This window comes from Channa argus, chromosome 1 (genome assembly GCF_033026475.1).
Source record: "Channa argus isolate prfri chromosome 1, Channa argus male v1.0, whole genome shotgun sequence".
Lineage (NCBI taxonomy): Eukaryota > Metazoa > Chordata > Actinopteri > Anabantiformes > Channidae > Channa > Channa argus.
The window spans coordinates 48,742,267-48,759,726 of record NC_090197.1 but is presented as its reverse complement, the minus strand read 5'-3'; the positions used below and the strand labels follow the sequence as shown (position 1 = coordinate 48,759,726).

At 41.8% G+C, this 17,460-nt stretch overlaps 1 protein-coding gene across 2 annotated transcripts in view; it reads left to right on the top strand.

Moving 5' to 3' along the window:
* bcl11aa (BCL11 transcription factor A a) overlaps nucleotides 1-17,145 on the top strand; it is a 49,541-nt gene extending 32,396 nt beyond the window's left edge. For both annotated transcript variants that reach the window (XM_067528610.1, XM_067528601.1), the window contains exon 3: nucleotides 12,215-17,145. In XM_067528610.1, the coding sequence (XP_067384711.1) occupies nucleotides 12,215-14,457 (2,243 nt within the window). In that variant the 3' untranslated portion in view covers nucleotides 14,458-17,145. The remainder of the gene's footprint in view (nucleotides 1-12,214) is intronic.
* Nucleotides 17,146-17,460: the final 315 nt, after the last annotated feature.

The window sequence follows — 17,460 nt, the reverse complement described above, 5'->3', positions numbered from 1 at the left end:
TACACTGACCCTCGCTGTCTTTGACTGGTTTTTGGACACACAAACCAAAAACCTCTCTATCATCTGACTTTGATTCCAGCCTCTGCACACCTTGTTTCTCTTGGAGGGCAAAAGAATTCCTTTGGCGACGAGCGGGGGAGCTTTTCTCTCCGGGAGCCGTCACAGTCGCCTTGCGCACTAGAATGAATTTAAAGAGGCAGGTAAACTGCTGCTCGCTTCGTATTAACAAAGCCATATATTCAGCCTGTCTCTCTCCCCCTTTTTTTTTTTCCTCTCACCTTCCTCTGTTTCTCTATTTCTCCACCTCTCTCTCTGTCTTAGTGTTTTTTTTTTTCTTCCTCCCGACTCTGTGGAAAGCGTCTGGGGGATCAATAGGGCTCTCAGGGTGTAGTGACTGCAGCTCTAATGAATCAAGCCTACAGTGTTTGTTAAGTAGACAAGGTTGTGAAGGAGGGCTGGAGGGGAGTTTGTCTTCGTGCTTTATCTCATCACAACACTCTCCGTGCTGTTTGACTCTGTAAGAAACACAACAGTGTCCAAATCTGGGAACTTTGATAGGAAATTTAATATTAACCTTCTCACATATTTCACCTCTTGCACCTTTTGGCAGGTCAATTATTTGTGGAGAAAATGTTTGAAACAGTGCTTAACCGTAATATTTAACCGTGATTATGTGATATATGTACAAGTACAAACCCTATCTCCAAACAGTTGGGAAGCTGTGTAGAATGAAGATTAAAAAAAAAAAAGAAATTTGCAAATCACTTCTAACCAAATTTGGAACAGAAAAAGCCAATTGGTTTAATTTTCTAAGCAAAATTTCTTGTCATTCTTGCTTGATATGGGATTTCAGCTCTTAGCAATTCGGGGCCTCCATGATTTTCAAAAAGAATTACAATTTTTGCCTCGTCAGACCACAGGATACTTTTCCACAGTACGCAGTTTCAACATTTGTTGTTTTTGTACTATGTTCAATTAAATATTTTTTGCTACTTTTTGAATTCTCTTTTATCTCCTTTTTAAATAAGGTGCCAACTTCTGGAAAAGTTGGTGTGCAGTATGTCAAGTCTCTCCCATTATGGTACAATCAGTCTCAGGTTTTGTCATTTTCACTGGCTGAAAAGAAGTTTATCAAGTTGAAATGAACCACTTGATATGATTATTTAGTATCCCTGCCAAAATCTGCTGCTGCATTCTGAAATCCTCTTCCGAACTGTGCACTAAAACTCAAATGCCTGAAAAACCCTCCCAAATACACACGAGACCTACTTGAAGTTGAGGCTTTGTCTAAAAAGAAAGACAGAAGAAAAAAAGGTCTTGGATTCTTGTGTTTTTGCTGCAGCTTAAACTGTATCTCTCCAAGGTCGGACAGTGAGACGGTGGGAGGCTGTTTGTGTTAAAAGCAGGATGGCTTGTATTTCCTCTCCTTTCTCCTCCACCTCCTCCTCATTCTCTCTTTCACCACAAGCAAGTGCTATCCAGAAAAAAATGGCTTTTTATCGCTGATGGCTAATAGTCATAAATTTGTATTAAATATGTCCTTTATCGATTGGCCTTGTCGGATGAATACAATTAAAGAGACAGAGCTGAGTGCTTCCCACCTGGGAGGGTCAGATGGGTGGATAAAAAAAAAAGGGGGAGGAATGGATTGAAGAATAAACAGAGGAAAACAAAGGGGAAGTGGGAGGGATGGGTGGACTGACGAGCGAAAGGGGTTTTGGCAGCAGCGTTGCTTCTTTGGTCAAGTTGGAGCTTGTTCCTTAAATGTGTGTGAGAGTGTGGGCAACCGCCCAGGGTGTGTATGTGGGTGTTTGGCTGTTTGCGCTTTAGCAATTCAGGCTCTCATCGCGATCTTCCTTTTTCTTTACTCCGCCCTCGATTTCCAAGATTCCTCCTCTCCTGTATCAGTCTCTGTTCTGTTTTGTTAGCAAATCATCAGAAAAAAAAAACAGGCACTAAAAGAGATGAAGACAGACAAAAAAAAAAATGGAATGTGGGAAAGAAAAGGCAGGATTGAGCAACATAAATGAGAAAACGGAAACACACACACAAAGAGAGAGAGAGACAGAGAGAGAGAGAGAGAGAGAGAGGACAGCCACCTGTATGCAACATTGATAGACAGATGGAGAGATGAGACCAACTAGGCGGAGGAGGGATTAGATGAAGAGAGGAAGCAAAGCGTTGTGTTTATGTGTGTGTGTGTGTGTGTGTGTGTGTGTGTGTGTATGGGCATCTGGCCAGCTGAGGTGTTTGCTGGGCTCAGAGTGATCTCCCACTGTGGTCACTCCAAGACACACACACACACACACACACACACACACACACACGACTGAATTGCCCTGCTTGGCAGCTGTTGCAGGTCCCTGAAGATCCCTCAATACCAGACTGGCTTTATGTATATATGTGTGTGTGTGTGTGTGTTTGTGTGTGTGTTTGTGTGTTTTCAGTGACCACCAAGCTCTTGCTTGTGGCACTAGAGAAAATCTGCTTCCTCTCCGAGTGTGCTCTTGTTTTACCATCAGGGATTTATTCCAGGGGAAATACAATCATGTATTTTTAGATGACACTAACTAGAAGTGGACATGTGCAAATCTTTTTACAGATTCTAACATTTCCCTACGTTCAGTATTAACATTGGAAAATAAAATATGGCACTGCCTTATTAAGATTTTCTCTTCCTCTCAAACAACTCAGCAGCCATTACTACCGTAAGGTGGACGTTAAGAGTTCTCGTGGCAAATTGCAGTTTCTGTAAAGTGACCATAATAGTGGTTCAGTAGGGAGCCTTCTACCTTTCAGTAGTTTCAGTAGGTGCTTATGATGCTTTATGCGCCCGTCCATTGTTGTTGCGATCCTAAAATAAATGTGGAGCTACAATTTTATTAGGTTTAGGCACAGAAAACCTCACGGCTCGGTTTAAGAAGAGCTCTTTATCTTCTGTGGAGATCACCGTTATTAACACAGTACAAATATCCCTTTCTAAGCCAATGTTCTCTAGCAGGAATATGTACTTTTAAGTATTTAACCAGCCAGTACAAAGCCTTGCTGGATGAAATTGGCTCAAAAGTTGATTTGGTTCAGCTTTTTGTCAGATGATGCAGTGAAGCCCTTTGTGGTGGCAGCCCTGCTCTATCAATGTGGTGGCCTTGTATCTTTGAGAAATCTTAGTATTCGAATGTCATCAATGAAATAGCTGCGTGAGCCCTGCGGCAACACTTACTTCAAAACTGACCTGAAAATCCGACCAAAATCTGATTAGGTCACCAATCTGCAACAGATTAGAAGTTGAAAGAAAGCTTCTGCATCCTGGGTTCCAAGTAAAAGTCCACAAGCTGAGTCACTGAGTTGTGAGTGTGCGTGTGTTTGCGAGTGTGTGTCGGGACCAAGTTTCCTCTTTCAAACCCTAGTGTGTCTCTCTCTCTCTCCCTCTCTGCTGCATAAGTGCTGTAATTTGGATGCTCTGTAATTTCACCATGGTGGTTTAGGGTTAAGTGGAGGCTGTCCCTGCCATCATGAGTACCGGTCTTCCAAGTGGACACACATACTGACTCGTACACACATGCACACACATATTCTGGATCATTGCTACAGTGCTCTTGGATGCTCCTACAAAGGCCCGTCCGTTTAATTCCATTTCTAAACACAGTTTAAGGGCCCAGGCTGCGTTGTTAGAACGGACTTTATGAGATACATCACTGTGTGTATTTGTGCATGTGTGTGCAAAGTGAAAGAAAAGGAAACTTTATCACATTGGTGCTTTGATGGGTGGTTGGATGGACACACATATACACACACACACACCAGTACTTGCACACTGCTGAGAGACCTGCAGATAACACAGTCTGAAACCTAGCAGGGATTCCACATATAGAGACAGAAGGTATTGATATATACCCCCCATACCCAACCTCACCCCTCCTCCTCACACACACACACACACACACACAAAGGGACAGACTCTATTGATATTTTTGCTCATCTGCCTCAAGTGTGCGGCTCTTTGGTAGAAATACACAAATGCACATGTTCTCGCACACATCTATGCAGACACAGCATGTAATCCGACAGGCTCAATAATCTATTGTTTTTGGTAAATCAAATGACTTTATAGGTCTCCGTCTATTAAAATACCGGATCATTCCTGTCAGGCCTGGGGGCTTTTATTTGCAACAGTCACTTAATGAGCTTTACCTGTGACAATATTCTCACCTGGCATATGAACACTTCATCATATTTGATTTAAGTCACCAAGTTGCTGATAATGAAAGCAAGGAAGATGTACATGGAGTAAGACTGTTCTAGAAGATCAGATCATAACCAGGAAATAAGCATTCATGATGATCAGTAAAGATGATCTCAAACTCCGATTCTTGTGATGGTTCCAGCAGGGACATGAAAAACCAGGTTCCGCTTCACAATGGGGATATTAGTTAGAGTTGATTGTGACATCGTCTTGAAATGCAGCATCACCTGAACCTGATGCTGAAAAGCAGGTTCCAGGAGCATCGTCATATTGCAGCATCTTTCCCTCCTATTGCCATCTAACACCATCATCTATGGGTTTCACGAATAAGTCACAGCCTCCTCAACTAGCATTTACAAACACCAAGGAACACTGAGAGATAGGGCAGAAGAATTACAACCTTTCCTTCTTGTAGAAAAAAAAAAACACTTAGGCCTCATGCCTGTTCTTATTCATACAGTTTATTGTATGGTAGTTTCGGTAGTTTGTTATTTGCTTTTAATGATTACACAACTGTTCTTTGCATCGTACATCTGCTTTGACATGCTCTTCTTGTAACTGCGGTGTTTGTGAAAGTTGCTTTGATCTAGATGCCGAGTCGTACCTAGTAATAGAGGCTGATTTCCTCCCGAGCAGAGTCCTGCCTTTTTTCAGCAATTGCAGTCATGTTGTTATTTGACTGCATTGCTCTCCTCAGTAAGCGGACAGGACACCAGCTGCCACAGTTTGCATTCCAATTGTTTGCTGTCCAGTTAGTAAGAAAGCTTGTGCATATAGGGAGAATTGGAGTAGAGGATAGTGCAGATTGTTCTGTCTGGACCACACTGGAAGTTGTTTCAGAATCAGCATTGGTATGACAGTTTATGATACCAAAATAGACAATTACAGTTTAATAGGATGCCAACGTAAATATGCAGCAATGTTCTTATTTTTGTTGGTGTCCCAGATTTCATAACAGCCTTGTTTTTGAACTTGACCACCATGTGTTTTTGAGTGTAACCAACAGGGTTTTAAAATGGTTTCACATACAAGCCTGAGGGTCATTGAATTCTCCCTGCAAGAATAAGAACAAGCAGTTCTGAAATTAAAACATGAAAAGAGCCATAATTAGGGCAACGAGATTTTCACATAACAACAATGACATGGTTAAGATTTTATTTATTTATATATTTATTTGAGAGAGTGGGGGGTGCAGGATAGCTGACTGCTGGAAAAGAAGCAGAAAGCCACAACTGTTGCATTTTGGTAGGCAATGATGGAGGGAGCTGGCGAAGGAGGCTGAGCTGGAGTGGAGTTGATAATGTCCATGTTCTGCACAAACCATCTGAGTCACTTTCTTTTTAGCTCCTAGTCATTTAAAAGATACTTTTACTTACATGAAGTATGGCAGTGTATCAGTTGCAGTTGAAATTTATAGTGGGAGTCTTGACATATGAGTTGTGTTTACGATCATGATTATTTTATACTTCTAATGATATATGTCTCATTAGACCCCAAAAGTCTGATTTGTTTGACTTGTGGGATTGCTCAGGGCCATAGTTCACCATACCATGCCCTGGCCCACCTCTTCAAGCAGATTTAGTGGACTCAGGAATGCAAAACGTGTCCAACCACGGAACTGTGATTACTGTACGAGGGAGCGCTTCTTTTCAAAACCAAAAGTCAAATGGCAGAGACAGAAGCGTGCTGGGGCATGGATTGTTATAGCACGATGCGAGCGCAGGTGGACAGGAGAGAGTGCAAAGCAACCTAAGTACACTCTAATATCTTTAAGCAATCCAACTGTTTTAGGGAACTGTTTTTTTTTTCCTTTACTTTTCAGTTTAAAAAAAATGTAATTTTTCATTTGACACGAAGAACCAGGTCTGCAGCTGTTTTTGTACTAAAATCACCACAAATATCTGAGGCTGCTGCCAGTAATTTTGTTATATTCCAAGCTTTTGGAGGTAGGGACACAAGTCAACCCTCACCCGATATCATTATTAGCATGATTTTTTTATACAATGGAAATAACCAATTCCGTTACAGTGTATTATTAAAGACAGAAAGGTTCTCTCATGAATGCTGGGATGTCTGCTGCTTTTAATTCTTAAAACCTACTACAGTTGCTTGAAATCCCATCAGTTAATTAATCACAAAACAACAAACTGAAATGTTTAAGTATTTTTGAAGATTATAATTATATTATTCGAGGTAAATGAACTTGAAATGAATAAAACTTACATGTTAACACTAAGTGAACAAGAAAAGCCCAGTTAAGTCAATGAAATTATTCTCTAACGTTTTTAAAGTGATACTCATATTTGCCTCTCATTAAGGTCAATGAGTACTAGCTCAAAATGATTATGGAGCTCATTTGACTTTTTATAAATAACTTGGGGTGGTTAACTATATATTTATCATTAGTAAACATTGACTGTACCATTTTTCACTTTTTGGAAAGCAAAACTTACAAAGTGTCTGTAACAGATTTCTCCACATATTCTAACAAACTGTAGCAAACTGTCCAGGTATCCCTTTGAGGTAAAGCCAAAGGTGATCAGGGGAGAGCGGCCATGCCTAGATGTAAATATAAGCAGCAGATCCTGAAAGCCTGAGGCTCAGATAGAAATCCCAAATTGTATTAGAGGACATTGTTCCTCATTCCCAGTATGCGTACCTAATCCTGTTTCAGCGATGTTCCATTACCTCAATTACTATCATCTCACCCAGAGGTGGACTCAGCCAAGGACACCTCCGGAGAGCTAGCGATGGGGTGGAAAGGAACGGTGGGGGCTGGAGGAGGAGGCGGTAGGGGAGAAGGGATGTAAAGGAGAGAGTCTTATATGGTACAGAGAAAGGAGGATGTCAGAACAGACATAGCAAATAGGAGGAGATGAGGGCAGGATTAAGAGATATAGGAAGAGTGACGTACAGATGAATTATCACCAGGTGTAGACAATAAAAGGAGAACAAATTGTGATGGATAACATTCATACCAGAACAGTAAACAGCGATCGGTCCGTCCTAGTTGGTAGCCAAGACCTGGCATCCATTTCTGTTTCCCAGCTGGTCGGAGAGGGATGTAATGGTGGCAGTCCAGCTAATTTATAGGACAGAATGACTGGGTGGAGAACAGACAGCGCACACTGACATTCTGAGGTGGATTCAAGATTTTTTGAAACACTGGTACATTTATGTCGCTATCATGTCGGGCAAATACGCACTCTGAAGTTTCCCCTTTTAATACCGTACACATGCCTGATGCACTTCACACGCTCCACACAGACAGTAGAGGCGCACACACTTGATGCCTCTGTATGTGGACATGTGCCTTTGTACAGCATGCGCAGCCACTTGTGCTAATGGATGCGCATCCTGTGAACATTTGTGGACCCTTTCGTGTCATACGTTCTAGCAGCAGCCGTAAGGTGATGCGAGGAAGGGCAGATCCTCATCATAGTGCCCTATGATGTGGATTACTTGACAAAGCCGTGCTATTATGACCCACATCATTTTTACTCTGATTATAAAGATATTTCCATTTTCTATTTGCACAGTGTCGCTCCTCAGCGTGGTGCACTGGCTTTATTTCAGCTCCTTGGATTGGACAGCCACTGGTTTAGAGTGCCACACATCCTTTTGAGAGGATTGGGTAGAGCCAGGGGAAGTTGCTGCGCACACACACACACACACACACACACACACACACACTCTCTCACTCTCCCTCCCTCCCCACACACATAAAAGAGTCGTGAAACATGAGCCAAGCTGCCTTAGTGCCTTCCTCTCCCATCTAGCACCACAAAGTGTGCAGGCAATGCCCTTGGCTTAATAGGGCTTAATGCCTGCTCTTGTCACTGTACCATGGCTGGTGTAGAGTGTTAGGACGTTTCCGAAACTGTGCGTGTCTGTGTGTGTGTCTGCGGAGTCTCACTAGCAGTTGTATAGATTTGACATTTACCCCTGGTAAAGAACTAAATGCTACTATTTACCCACATCTCCCCCACTTCCTTTTTCTCCCTCCAAATTTTGCTGTAGACAAAAGTTTGAGCAGGTCGTAGTCACCTCTGTCTTTACTTGAACGAGAGGGATCACCCTTCCTATCACTTTCTTTCCCATTCTCTCACTCTATCTGTCTTCATATCCCGTCCTCCATTCCGCTTTCTCACTTCATTTTTCTAACTCTGAGTGGTGGAGAGTTTGCCTAATGAAGTGGCTGATGGGAGTATATTACAGAGAGACAGAGTGGAGCAGTCGCCTACTCTAAAATCCATTAACCTTACAGTTTCAATCAGGTGCAGACAAGTCTGAGCTATGAGTCAAAAAGGAACGTATTAGCTTAAGAGTTACACCATTGTGCCTGGTACTTGTTTTGCTCAGTGTTTTGCTCATCTTTAGCTGAAAACACCAATCCTTCTTTTATTTAGTGTAATAATCACGCTGCCACCTAATTACATCTACACACCAGATCACAAGCCTTATTTTGATAGTTTTTATGTAGATGTAGTTGAATCTTGGACATAGAAAACAAAATTATGGGCTTATGGAGCCACCCTTTCTGTTTTATCCAATACATGTATGTACAAATAACTGCCATTCTTCTTGGTTTTAAAGGTAAAGGTTGAGGTTGACCACTATTTTTTACAATTTTCAATAATTCCCATATAAAACTGAAAGCAACAAAGAATCCTTTGCTCACCATAATGTCATTCTTGAACCTGGCCATTCTTTTATGCCAATGTTTTTTTTTCAAAAAGAAATAAAAAACCCATGTGATCTAATACACGGGTGCACCTCATGACATGATTCTTCATTATGAAAAATCTGAAGGACCCTTACTTCACTGCTTCTAAGGTAAAAAGTTCTCATTCTGACAGGATACTGTATGCTATACTAAGGTCATGTATTTTGAAATGTTGAAAATATAATAAATCACTGGCTATATCATTTATGTATCATTACAAGATCAGCACATTTATGCCTTTGGATAATATCTTTTTGAGCAATTATGGAGCAGAGCGAAGACAGAAGACAGAAATCCAAAGACTAGAGGCGAAATGCGTCCACAGACAGAGTTGTATTGGTTATTTTAAGGTTGGTTTGTGTTAATGCAAGTTTTAAGCGTGTTTCCCAAGGAAGCAGTCATATGATCATATACATGTTCTGTTTGTTTTATGTGGTTAGTTAGTTCACTGTTGCCTGCCCTCACTTTGCAATGCAACTTCTTTTTGAACTGTTAACTTTCTTCGCGTCTATTGAAATGCAATATAGAAAAGCCAAGATGTGTGCTGCACGATAAAAACATGCTTAGATCATCAGGAAAGTCATGTTTTGAGCATAATTTCTCGCAATATTGTCAAGACGTTCCATCATGTTCAGAAGTGGTCAAAATGTGTGTGTTTTATTTAAAGTAAAAGAAAAAGGCCGACGCTGCACCACACATTTGTTCAAAGCAGGAGGAAAATACTCCCTCTAAGCTGGATAAAAGATGAGCACATATGAAATATAATGTAAACCATATGGATAAGCCATCTCCTGGTTTAAACCCAAGTGGAAGTGCTGTCAGTGTTCGGTGAGTGTATCAACCACAGGGGGACAAAAAAAAAAAAAAAAAAGAATAAATAAATAAAGCCTCCCTGTTCTTGATAATGCAAATGATATTCACAGGTTAGATCCATTGCAGGTGGCCACAATTAGTGGTAATTTGTGCCGATTTTAATGATCCATAATTTAGCTGGCATTCCTAACTGTTGGTCATGTGGGAGAAGTGTGTCCGTGTGCAGGATAGCAGAGACAGGAAGACAGAGGGATGTGAAGAAGATAAAGAAGGCAAAAAGGCAAATGAAGGAAGGAAAAGAATCTTCCACCAAGCACTGATATGCATAACAGACACACACACACTTACATATTCACATGTGTAATTTACTGCAACTTGAGTATTACTTAGAATCTTTCTAAATATCTTTTGTTAGGTCAAATCAAGTATGTGGTATGTATGTTGTGCCATCATGTAAGGAAAATGACATCGCTTTTATTTAAACACACATTCTAAGCATGTACAAAAACATCCCCATTGCAAATACACTACATGTTTTTTTTTTTTTTTATTTGTACTCTAACCCCTTTGACTCTCTCTTTCTGAGTATTGGAGGTAAATTGCAGCGTTTTGATGCATAAAAGCTTCCATGCAAACCATGACATCCTTTTAGTATCAATGGTAATTTGTCATATTCATTCTGTCAGCAATTAGCTGGCGATATGTGTAAAATTTGTGTCCTTTTTTGCAACCCACCTTACCTGTTTACATATTAATGCAATGTTTTGTAATTTATTGTTCATGACACTTTTAGTGCAAAATAGCTTTTTAGCATCTGTAGCATTAGAGGTAATTAGCATCGATATTACGACCCCTAGAATGACACCTGTTTGCTTTTGCATCACTATTACAGTTTGTTTCAATTTATTTAGCATTGCAACTTTTGACATTTTTGTATGTTGATATATTTGTTGTAGTTTTTATGGAGTAAACAACCATATTTCTGCCCACACATAAAACGTACCATTGCATTTGGATCTAGAATTTTTAAACTTACAAGTGCTTAAATGTTGTATTTTCCCAAAAATTATTTTAAAAAGTGCGTGTCTATATACTGATAATAGGTGGCCAATGTTAGCAGGTTTTGGAGTATTGTTTTTCCTCAGCTATGATTTGTTTCTATTCAAAATAACGTGGTTGCAATATTGCTGTTTGTTGTTAGATTTATCCACTTGTATTAGTGTATAAGTTCATTTTATCAAACACACCCGCACTGCTCTTATGCTTGATAGTGGAAGACTCTGAAAGGCAGCGACTGGGGGTTCATTTGTTATCTAATTTTGTAAATGGACAGATGACCATCCATTTGGTCCCTTAATGAGATTACACATGCATTGCGGGTCCTACCAGAGGTCATCATCGCCAAGGCTCTTCAAAGGCAATTGTAGTTTTAAAAGTGCCAATTGTCACGATCTCAAAGTGACTTCGCAAGAGAGAGAAGCTTTGGAAAGCTTTTCTCCAGTTGGAGCCTAACACACCTTACACTCCTACCGTTTAACTTTCTTCAGGCGGCAGGGTTGTAGTGTTCTGTGTGTGTGTGCATTTGTCCGTGGTGTGATATCAGTTTAATGTGGGCCGAATATAGGTCTAAAATATTTGTGAATATAACAGTAAAAGGAAAGAAATCTGTTGTCAGAATGTGAAATGACTCCTTACGGGGTATTTCCTGATTTGGGTAATCAGTTTTATTAGACGTATATCTTGTATTTACTGTTTGCTGCTTCGGAAAATGTAGAAGCGTCAGCGTAGAAAATGTATTTTGAAGGATTAAAAGATTCATCGCTGTTGTCTCTCCTGTGTGTGCATGTGCATATGTGTGTTTGTCGGCAAGCTTCTGTTTTGGTAGATCAGTGGGAAGTGGTGGTCCGCTGGGATAGCCCCGTTTCTTTGTTCTCCTGCTGACAATGGAGGACTCACAGTCGGTCTGAAGGGAAAAATTATGTCCCAGAGCAGTCTGGGAGAAGAACAAATGCATACACACACTGACTACTTCTCACATGCTACTCATGTGGGGCATGACCTCAATAAGAGCTGTTGTTGTATTTGCAATGCCCTCAACACCATGTGCTGACCACTTTTGAAAACTGTAACAGTCAGGCCTAAGGTTCATAGAAAAGATTGGTTCTGCCAAGTTGAACACAGTTGTTCTTCATGGATTTTATTCTGCGTACGGTAAATACTGTAAATCTGTAACTGTCTCGACTTTTCTAATGAACAGCAGATCAGCGTTTGACAATCCTTACTTGAAACTAAAGTCTGGGCTGATTCTCACAATAATGTCCAACACAAAGTCCGGGAGATATTTAATTGAAAATGATTTTTTATTTTGAAAAACAAAAAAGGTGATATTAAACCAGTCGTAACTCGATTTTGTTTCTTGTTTTCTACTACAGGTAAGGAGGAGCCAACCACCTATACCTGCACTACCTGTAAGCAGTCCTATGGCAGCGCTTGGTTCTTGCTGCAGCATGCTCAAAACACCCATGGCTTCCGCATCTACCTGGAAAGTGAACATGGCAGTCCTCTCACACCACGTATGGGTGGGCCTTCCTCCCTGGGTGGGGGCGCGGACTGCCCTTCTCAGCCTCCCCTTCATGGCCTCCATTTGCCTCCTGATGCAAGTCCCTTCAATCTCCTCCGCATCCCTGGCTCGGGCTCAGGTGGTAGGGACAGCGTCGGAATGGGGGTTGGGGTTGGTGCCACTGGCAATGCTGGTGGGGGCCATCATCAGCGTTTCCCTCCCACGCCACCTCTTTTCAGCCCCCCTCCAAGGAATCACCTGGATCCCCACCACCTGAGCCCAGAGGAGTTGGCGCTGGCAGCCCACCACCCGAGTGCCTTTGACAGGGTGCTGCGCCTCAATCCTCCTCTGCCCCTGGATCCCCCTCCTACAATGGACTTCTCAAGGCGGCTACGGGAGCTGGCGGGCAACACCTCAGGGTCCACTCCCCCGTTATCCCCCAGTCGCCCAAGCCCCATGCAGCGCTTGCTCCAGCCATTCCAGACAGGAGGAGGAAGTGGAGGAACAGTAGGTGCAGGGGCCAGCAAACCTCCATATCTTGCTACCCCACCTCCTCTTCCAGGCTCCATGCAGTCACCTGTGGGTTCTCAGACCACTCCTAGTACCCCACTCCCCTCAGTAGGGGTTACATCGTCCTCTGCCAACCCCTTGAAATCAAAGTGTTGTGAGTTTTGTGGCAAGGCCTTTAAGTTTCAAAGTAATCTAATAGTTCACCGACGCAGCCACACTGGAGAGAAGCCGTACAAATGTCATCTCTGTGATCATGCCTGTACACAGGCTAGCAAACTGAAGCGCCACATGAAGACACACATGCACAAATCATCCTCGCCAAACACCGGCAAGTCAGAAGATGGGCTCTCAACAGCTTCCTCCCCGGAGCCTGGCACTAGTGAGCATATGGGCAGTGCAAGCAATGCCCTTAAGTCAGTAGTGGCCAAGCTGAAAAGTGAAAATGGCCGCATGCTACGTGAAAATGGTGAAGAGGAGGAGGAGGAAGAGGAGGAGGAGGAAGAGGAAGAGGAGGAAGAAGAGGAGGAAGAGGAGGAGGAGGAAGACGGTGAGGAGGAAGACGAAAGGGAAAATGGTGAGAGGGCAGCCAGAAGAAACAACAGCTATCACTTTGGTTTAAACCTTGAGGGAACTCGTCAGCATGAAAACAACGGCAGTATTGGAAGCCGACTGGGTGCTGATGAGGGGTCCATCCCACGTTCATTGCCGGAGGTAATGCAGGGGATGGGTCTGGCCGCCAGCATGCAGCACTTCAGCGAAGCCCTAAATGCGCACAAACGGAACGCCATGGCCCAGGAGAACCACCTGCACCATCACCTCAACAGAGACCATCACCACAACCGCGACATGTGTGATGGGGGCTCTGTGTTAGAAACAGATCGCGGGGAGGAAGGCTCTGTCTCAACAGTAAATGGGCGGGGAGCATCTCCTAACGAATCTGCCTCCGTTGGCCTGTCTAAGAAACTGCTTCTGGGTAGCCCCAGTCCACTCAGTCCCTTCTCTAAACGAATAAAGTTGGAAAAGGAATTTGACCTTCCCACTCCCACAATACCAAACACGGAGAACGTCTACTCCCAGTGGCTTGCTGGCTATGCTGCCTCCCGACAACTTAAGGACCCTTTTCTGAACTTTGGGGATTCTAGACAATCGCCCTTCGCTTCTTCATCTGAGCATTCTTCGGAGAATGGCAGTCTGCGTTTCTCTACCCCTCCAGGGGAGCTGGACGGTGGATTGTCAGGCCGTAGTGGTACAGGCAGTGGGGGCAGCACACCACACCTTGGGGGTCCTGGGCGGCCCAGCTCCAAGGACGGCCGGAGGAGTGATACTTGTGAGTTTTGTGGCAAGGTGTTCAAGAACTGCAGTAACCTGACAGTGCACCGGCGCAGCCACACAGGGGAGAGACCATACAAATGTGAGCTGTGCAATTATGCTTGTGCCCAGAGCTCCAAACTTACACGCCACATGAAGACCCATGGTCAGGTGGGCAAAGACGTGTACAAGTGTGAAATTTGTCAGATGCCCTTCAGTGTCTACAGCACCTTGGAGAAACACATGAAAAAATGGCACAGTGACCGTCCTTTGAGTACCGAAATAAAGTCAGAATAGAAGGCCGAACTATGGGACCTTTTCCTCTCAGCTATGTCCGCCATCAGTCCCCTGTTTATTCCCAGCTCCTTGTAGATTTGCCCCAAACCCCAACACTCCGCTTTCACCAGTCTGGTGGAAGATTAAGACCATGTGCTCTGCACCAGCACACCCCGTTTCCATTACCCATTGAATGCATGATCTGTATCGGGGCAATACTCTTGCATTGACGCAAAACTTCAAGCCTTTCTCTTGTGCAATAATTTACATGTTGTGTACTTTTTTTCTTTTTTGAGTTTTCCTTTTCCATTTTTAAGAATTAGTCAGCATGCATAGTATGTTTTTGCTAATCAAAAAAGAAAAGAACTTGTCCCTGGTTGGTTAGATGTTGAGTAAATGTGTTGCTGTTTTTCTCTTGTTCTGTTTTTCCTTTTTATTCTTCAAAAGAGAAAAGACAAGGAAGATACATCCATGCTGCATACATTCTGTTACACATATCATGTACAGTTTTGTTTTGTAACATCAAAAGTGAAGATTCTTTGACTTGACCCTGTTCTTACAACCCTGGAAATGCACTTACCCTGACCTTTCTAAAAGACATCATGCTCAGACAGGGTTCAAACAAATATTGCATTGGCTTGATGATTAAACTGAAAACAACCGCCCTTAAATTTCTTTCAAAAAGTCAAGGGTGTGCTAAGAATTCGATTTGTACTATCACTTGGTAGAATAAGAAAGAGTGCCTTTGATATTTCAAGACTGCAATTGGCCATCTGATTATCTAGTATACGCTTGGGGTCGAACTTCAAAAATGCTAAAAGGTTTAGGCCACCCAGGAAAGGTTCTTGCATCAAGCACCTGACTGTTCAAATGGACTGTGACAACTCACGATGAAATGTCGTTAATAATCATTTAGCTACCTATTGCTAGCTACCTACATGTTCAATAGGCTATCTTTAATATGTGGATTTCATGGAAAGCATGGTACAAGCAGTATTGTGTATATCTGAATTATTTGTAATTTTGGTTCGGGTAAGGAGGTACTTTTGAGAAAAGGTAATCTGTAATGTACAATCCTGAATATGAGGGATACGGCGCATGGCTGAGAAGCAACATGTATCTGCATTAGCACAAACCTACAGCGCTGCTTTGATATGTCAGTGTGTGGAACAATGCATAAAGTCATATATGAGCTACAAGTGAGGCTAACTTTATTTGAGAGCATTGAAGTAACTACAAGCTAGACAGACAAGAAGCTACATGGAACATGGTACATGGTACATTTAATATTATGGGGATCAGATGCAATCTCTTTCACTTAACATTTCCCGTATCTAGACAGGGTCATTAACTATGAATTGCAGAAAAAAAAAAAAAAAAAGGAAAGAATTGCAAAAAATATATCTGTACTCCAGGGCTTTTGAAAATGTGATCATTTAAATCAGGATGCATAGACTAATGCAGGGCACATCTTTTCATTTCCTCTCTCTTTCTAACGCAAAAGGAGCTTTTGGTTTTTTTTTTGTTTTTTGCATTAAGTTTTGTTAAAGCTGTTGATAGTATATAGCACTTGTCACTCTGCCTGAGAGTAAGAACCAACATCTCTCTTGCATTGTCCCACGCTGATGCAATGTTGGTACAGTAAATGGGTTGAGTCTAAAAGCTAGATTGACATTCATAGGTAATGAAGTGCACTGTTTCCATTTTCCCAGTTTACAAGTTTACACTGAAAGGGGAAATGTTGTTGAAATGCTGTCAGATGACAAGGGTCCTATTGTTAAAAGAAGTCAAAGATGAGACATTTTCTGTTGTCAGCCACAACTCCAGCCTCATGACCCTTGACCTCTGTACCCCTGCCGTTTCACCTTAACCATTTGCCAGTTTGTTACCCCTAAGAAATGCCAATTGTTAGCCTGGAAAAATTCACCCTGTTGGCAAGGTCTATAAATTAAAAAAGTTTGATATAAGTTACATAATTAACCATTGTTACAACATGGCCGCAAATCAGGAGCAGCAGCGTCAAACATCTATGTTTTCTAAGGAGCTGTACTTTACCACTGATTAATTTATAGACCTCGATGACTAAACAACACTCAAATCTTGTTGCTTACACTGCGAGAATCTGTTTTTGTACAAATCTTCCTTTAATTATAGATATGAAAATAAACGTCTTTTGCAAATAACACTTCACTATCTTTTAGGGGAAACTGTATTTAAGTTTTGTTGTCGTTTCTCTTTCCATCAGCGTCTTGGTGGTGTTCAAGACTCCGATCACAGTATATATGAAATAATTTAAAAAAAATATGTAAAACTAACAAAAAAAAAAAATCTGTGATGGTTTTGTATTTTATTTTGCCTTGGCTCTTCACAGCTCTTCAGGTTGAAATACAATTTGCATTGGGGAAAGGATTAAGATTATATATGAATATATATAAAGAACTTAAAATATAGGAAAATGCACACTCATGTCGATTCCTATGCTTAAACACATTTATGGTCTACTTTTTCTGTATTTCTAGAATTGTATTTGAATTCAATGTTCACTTAGAGTAGGCACTATAGTATTTATATTGAGGCTCGTATTTTTAACTGTTGCTTGTTCTCTCTAAAGGTATTTACGGTACCTTTTTTTGGTAGTGAAAAAAAAAAAAAATCCCAAGCTGCCACGGTATATTTTTTTAATTTGGCAGGATAATATAGTGCAAATTATTTGTATGTTTAAAGAAATAAAAAGGAAAAACCCCATAAAAAAGCAGCTAAAGTATGAGGCATTGGGAGGCGTCGTGGGCCATCAGATGGCTGCCGTTCTGTTTCCTGTCCACAGAGGTGGTTGTACATATCTTCTTTGAGTTCTTTGGTTCGGACACCCCTCCCCCACCTGCCCTGCCCCGCCATTCTTGTATGCAGTAATGCAAGCTGACGTCGGCCTGTTCTGTTGTGTGCTTCTGTCTCTCTCTCTCTCTCTCTCTCTCTCACCCCCTCCCACCTGACTACATTACAACGTGAAGAAAGTAGAATAAAAAA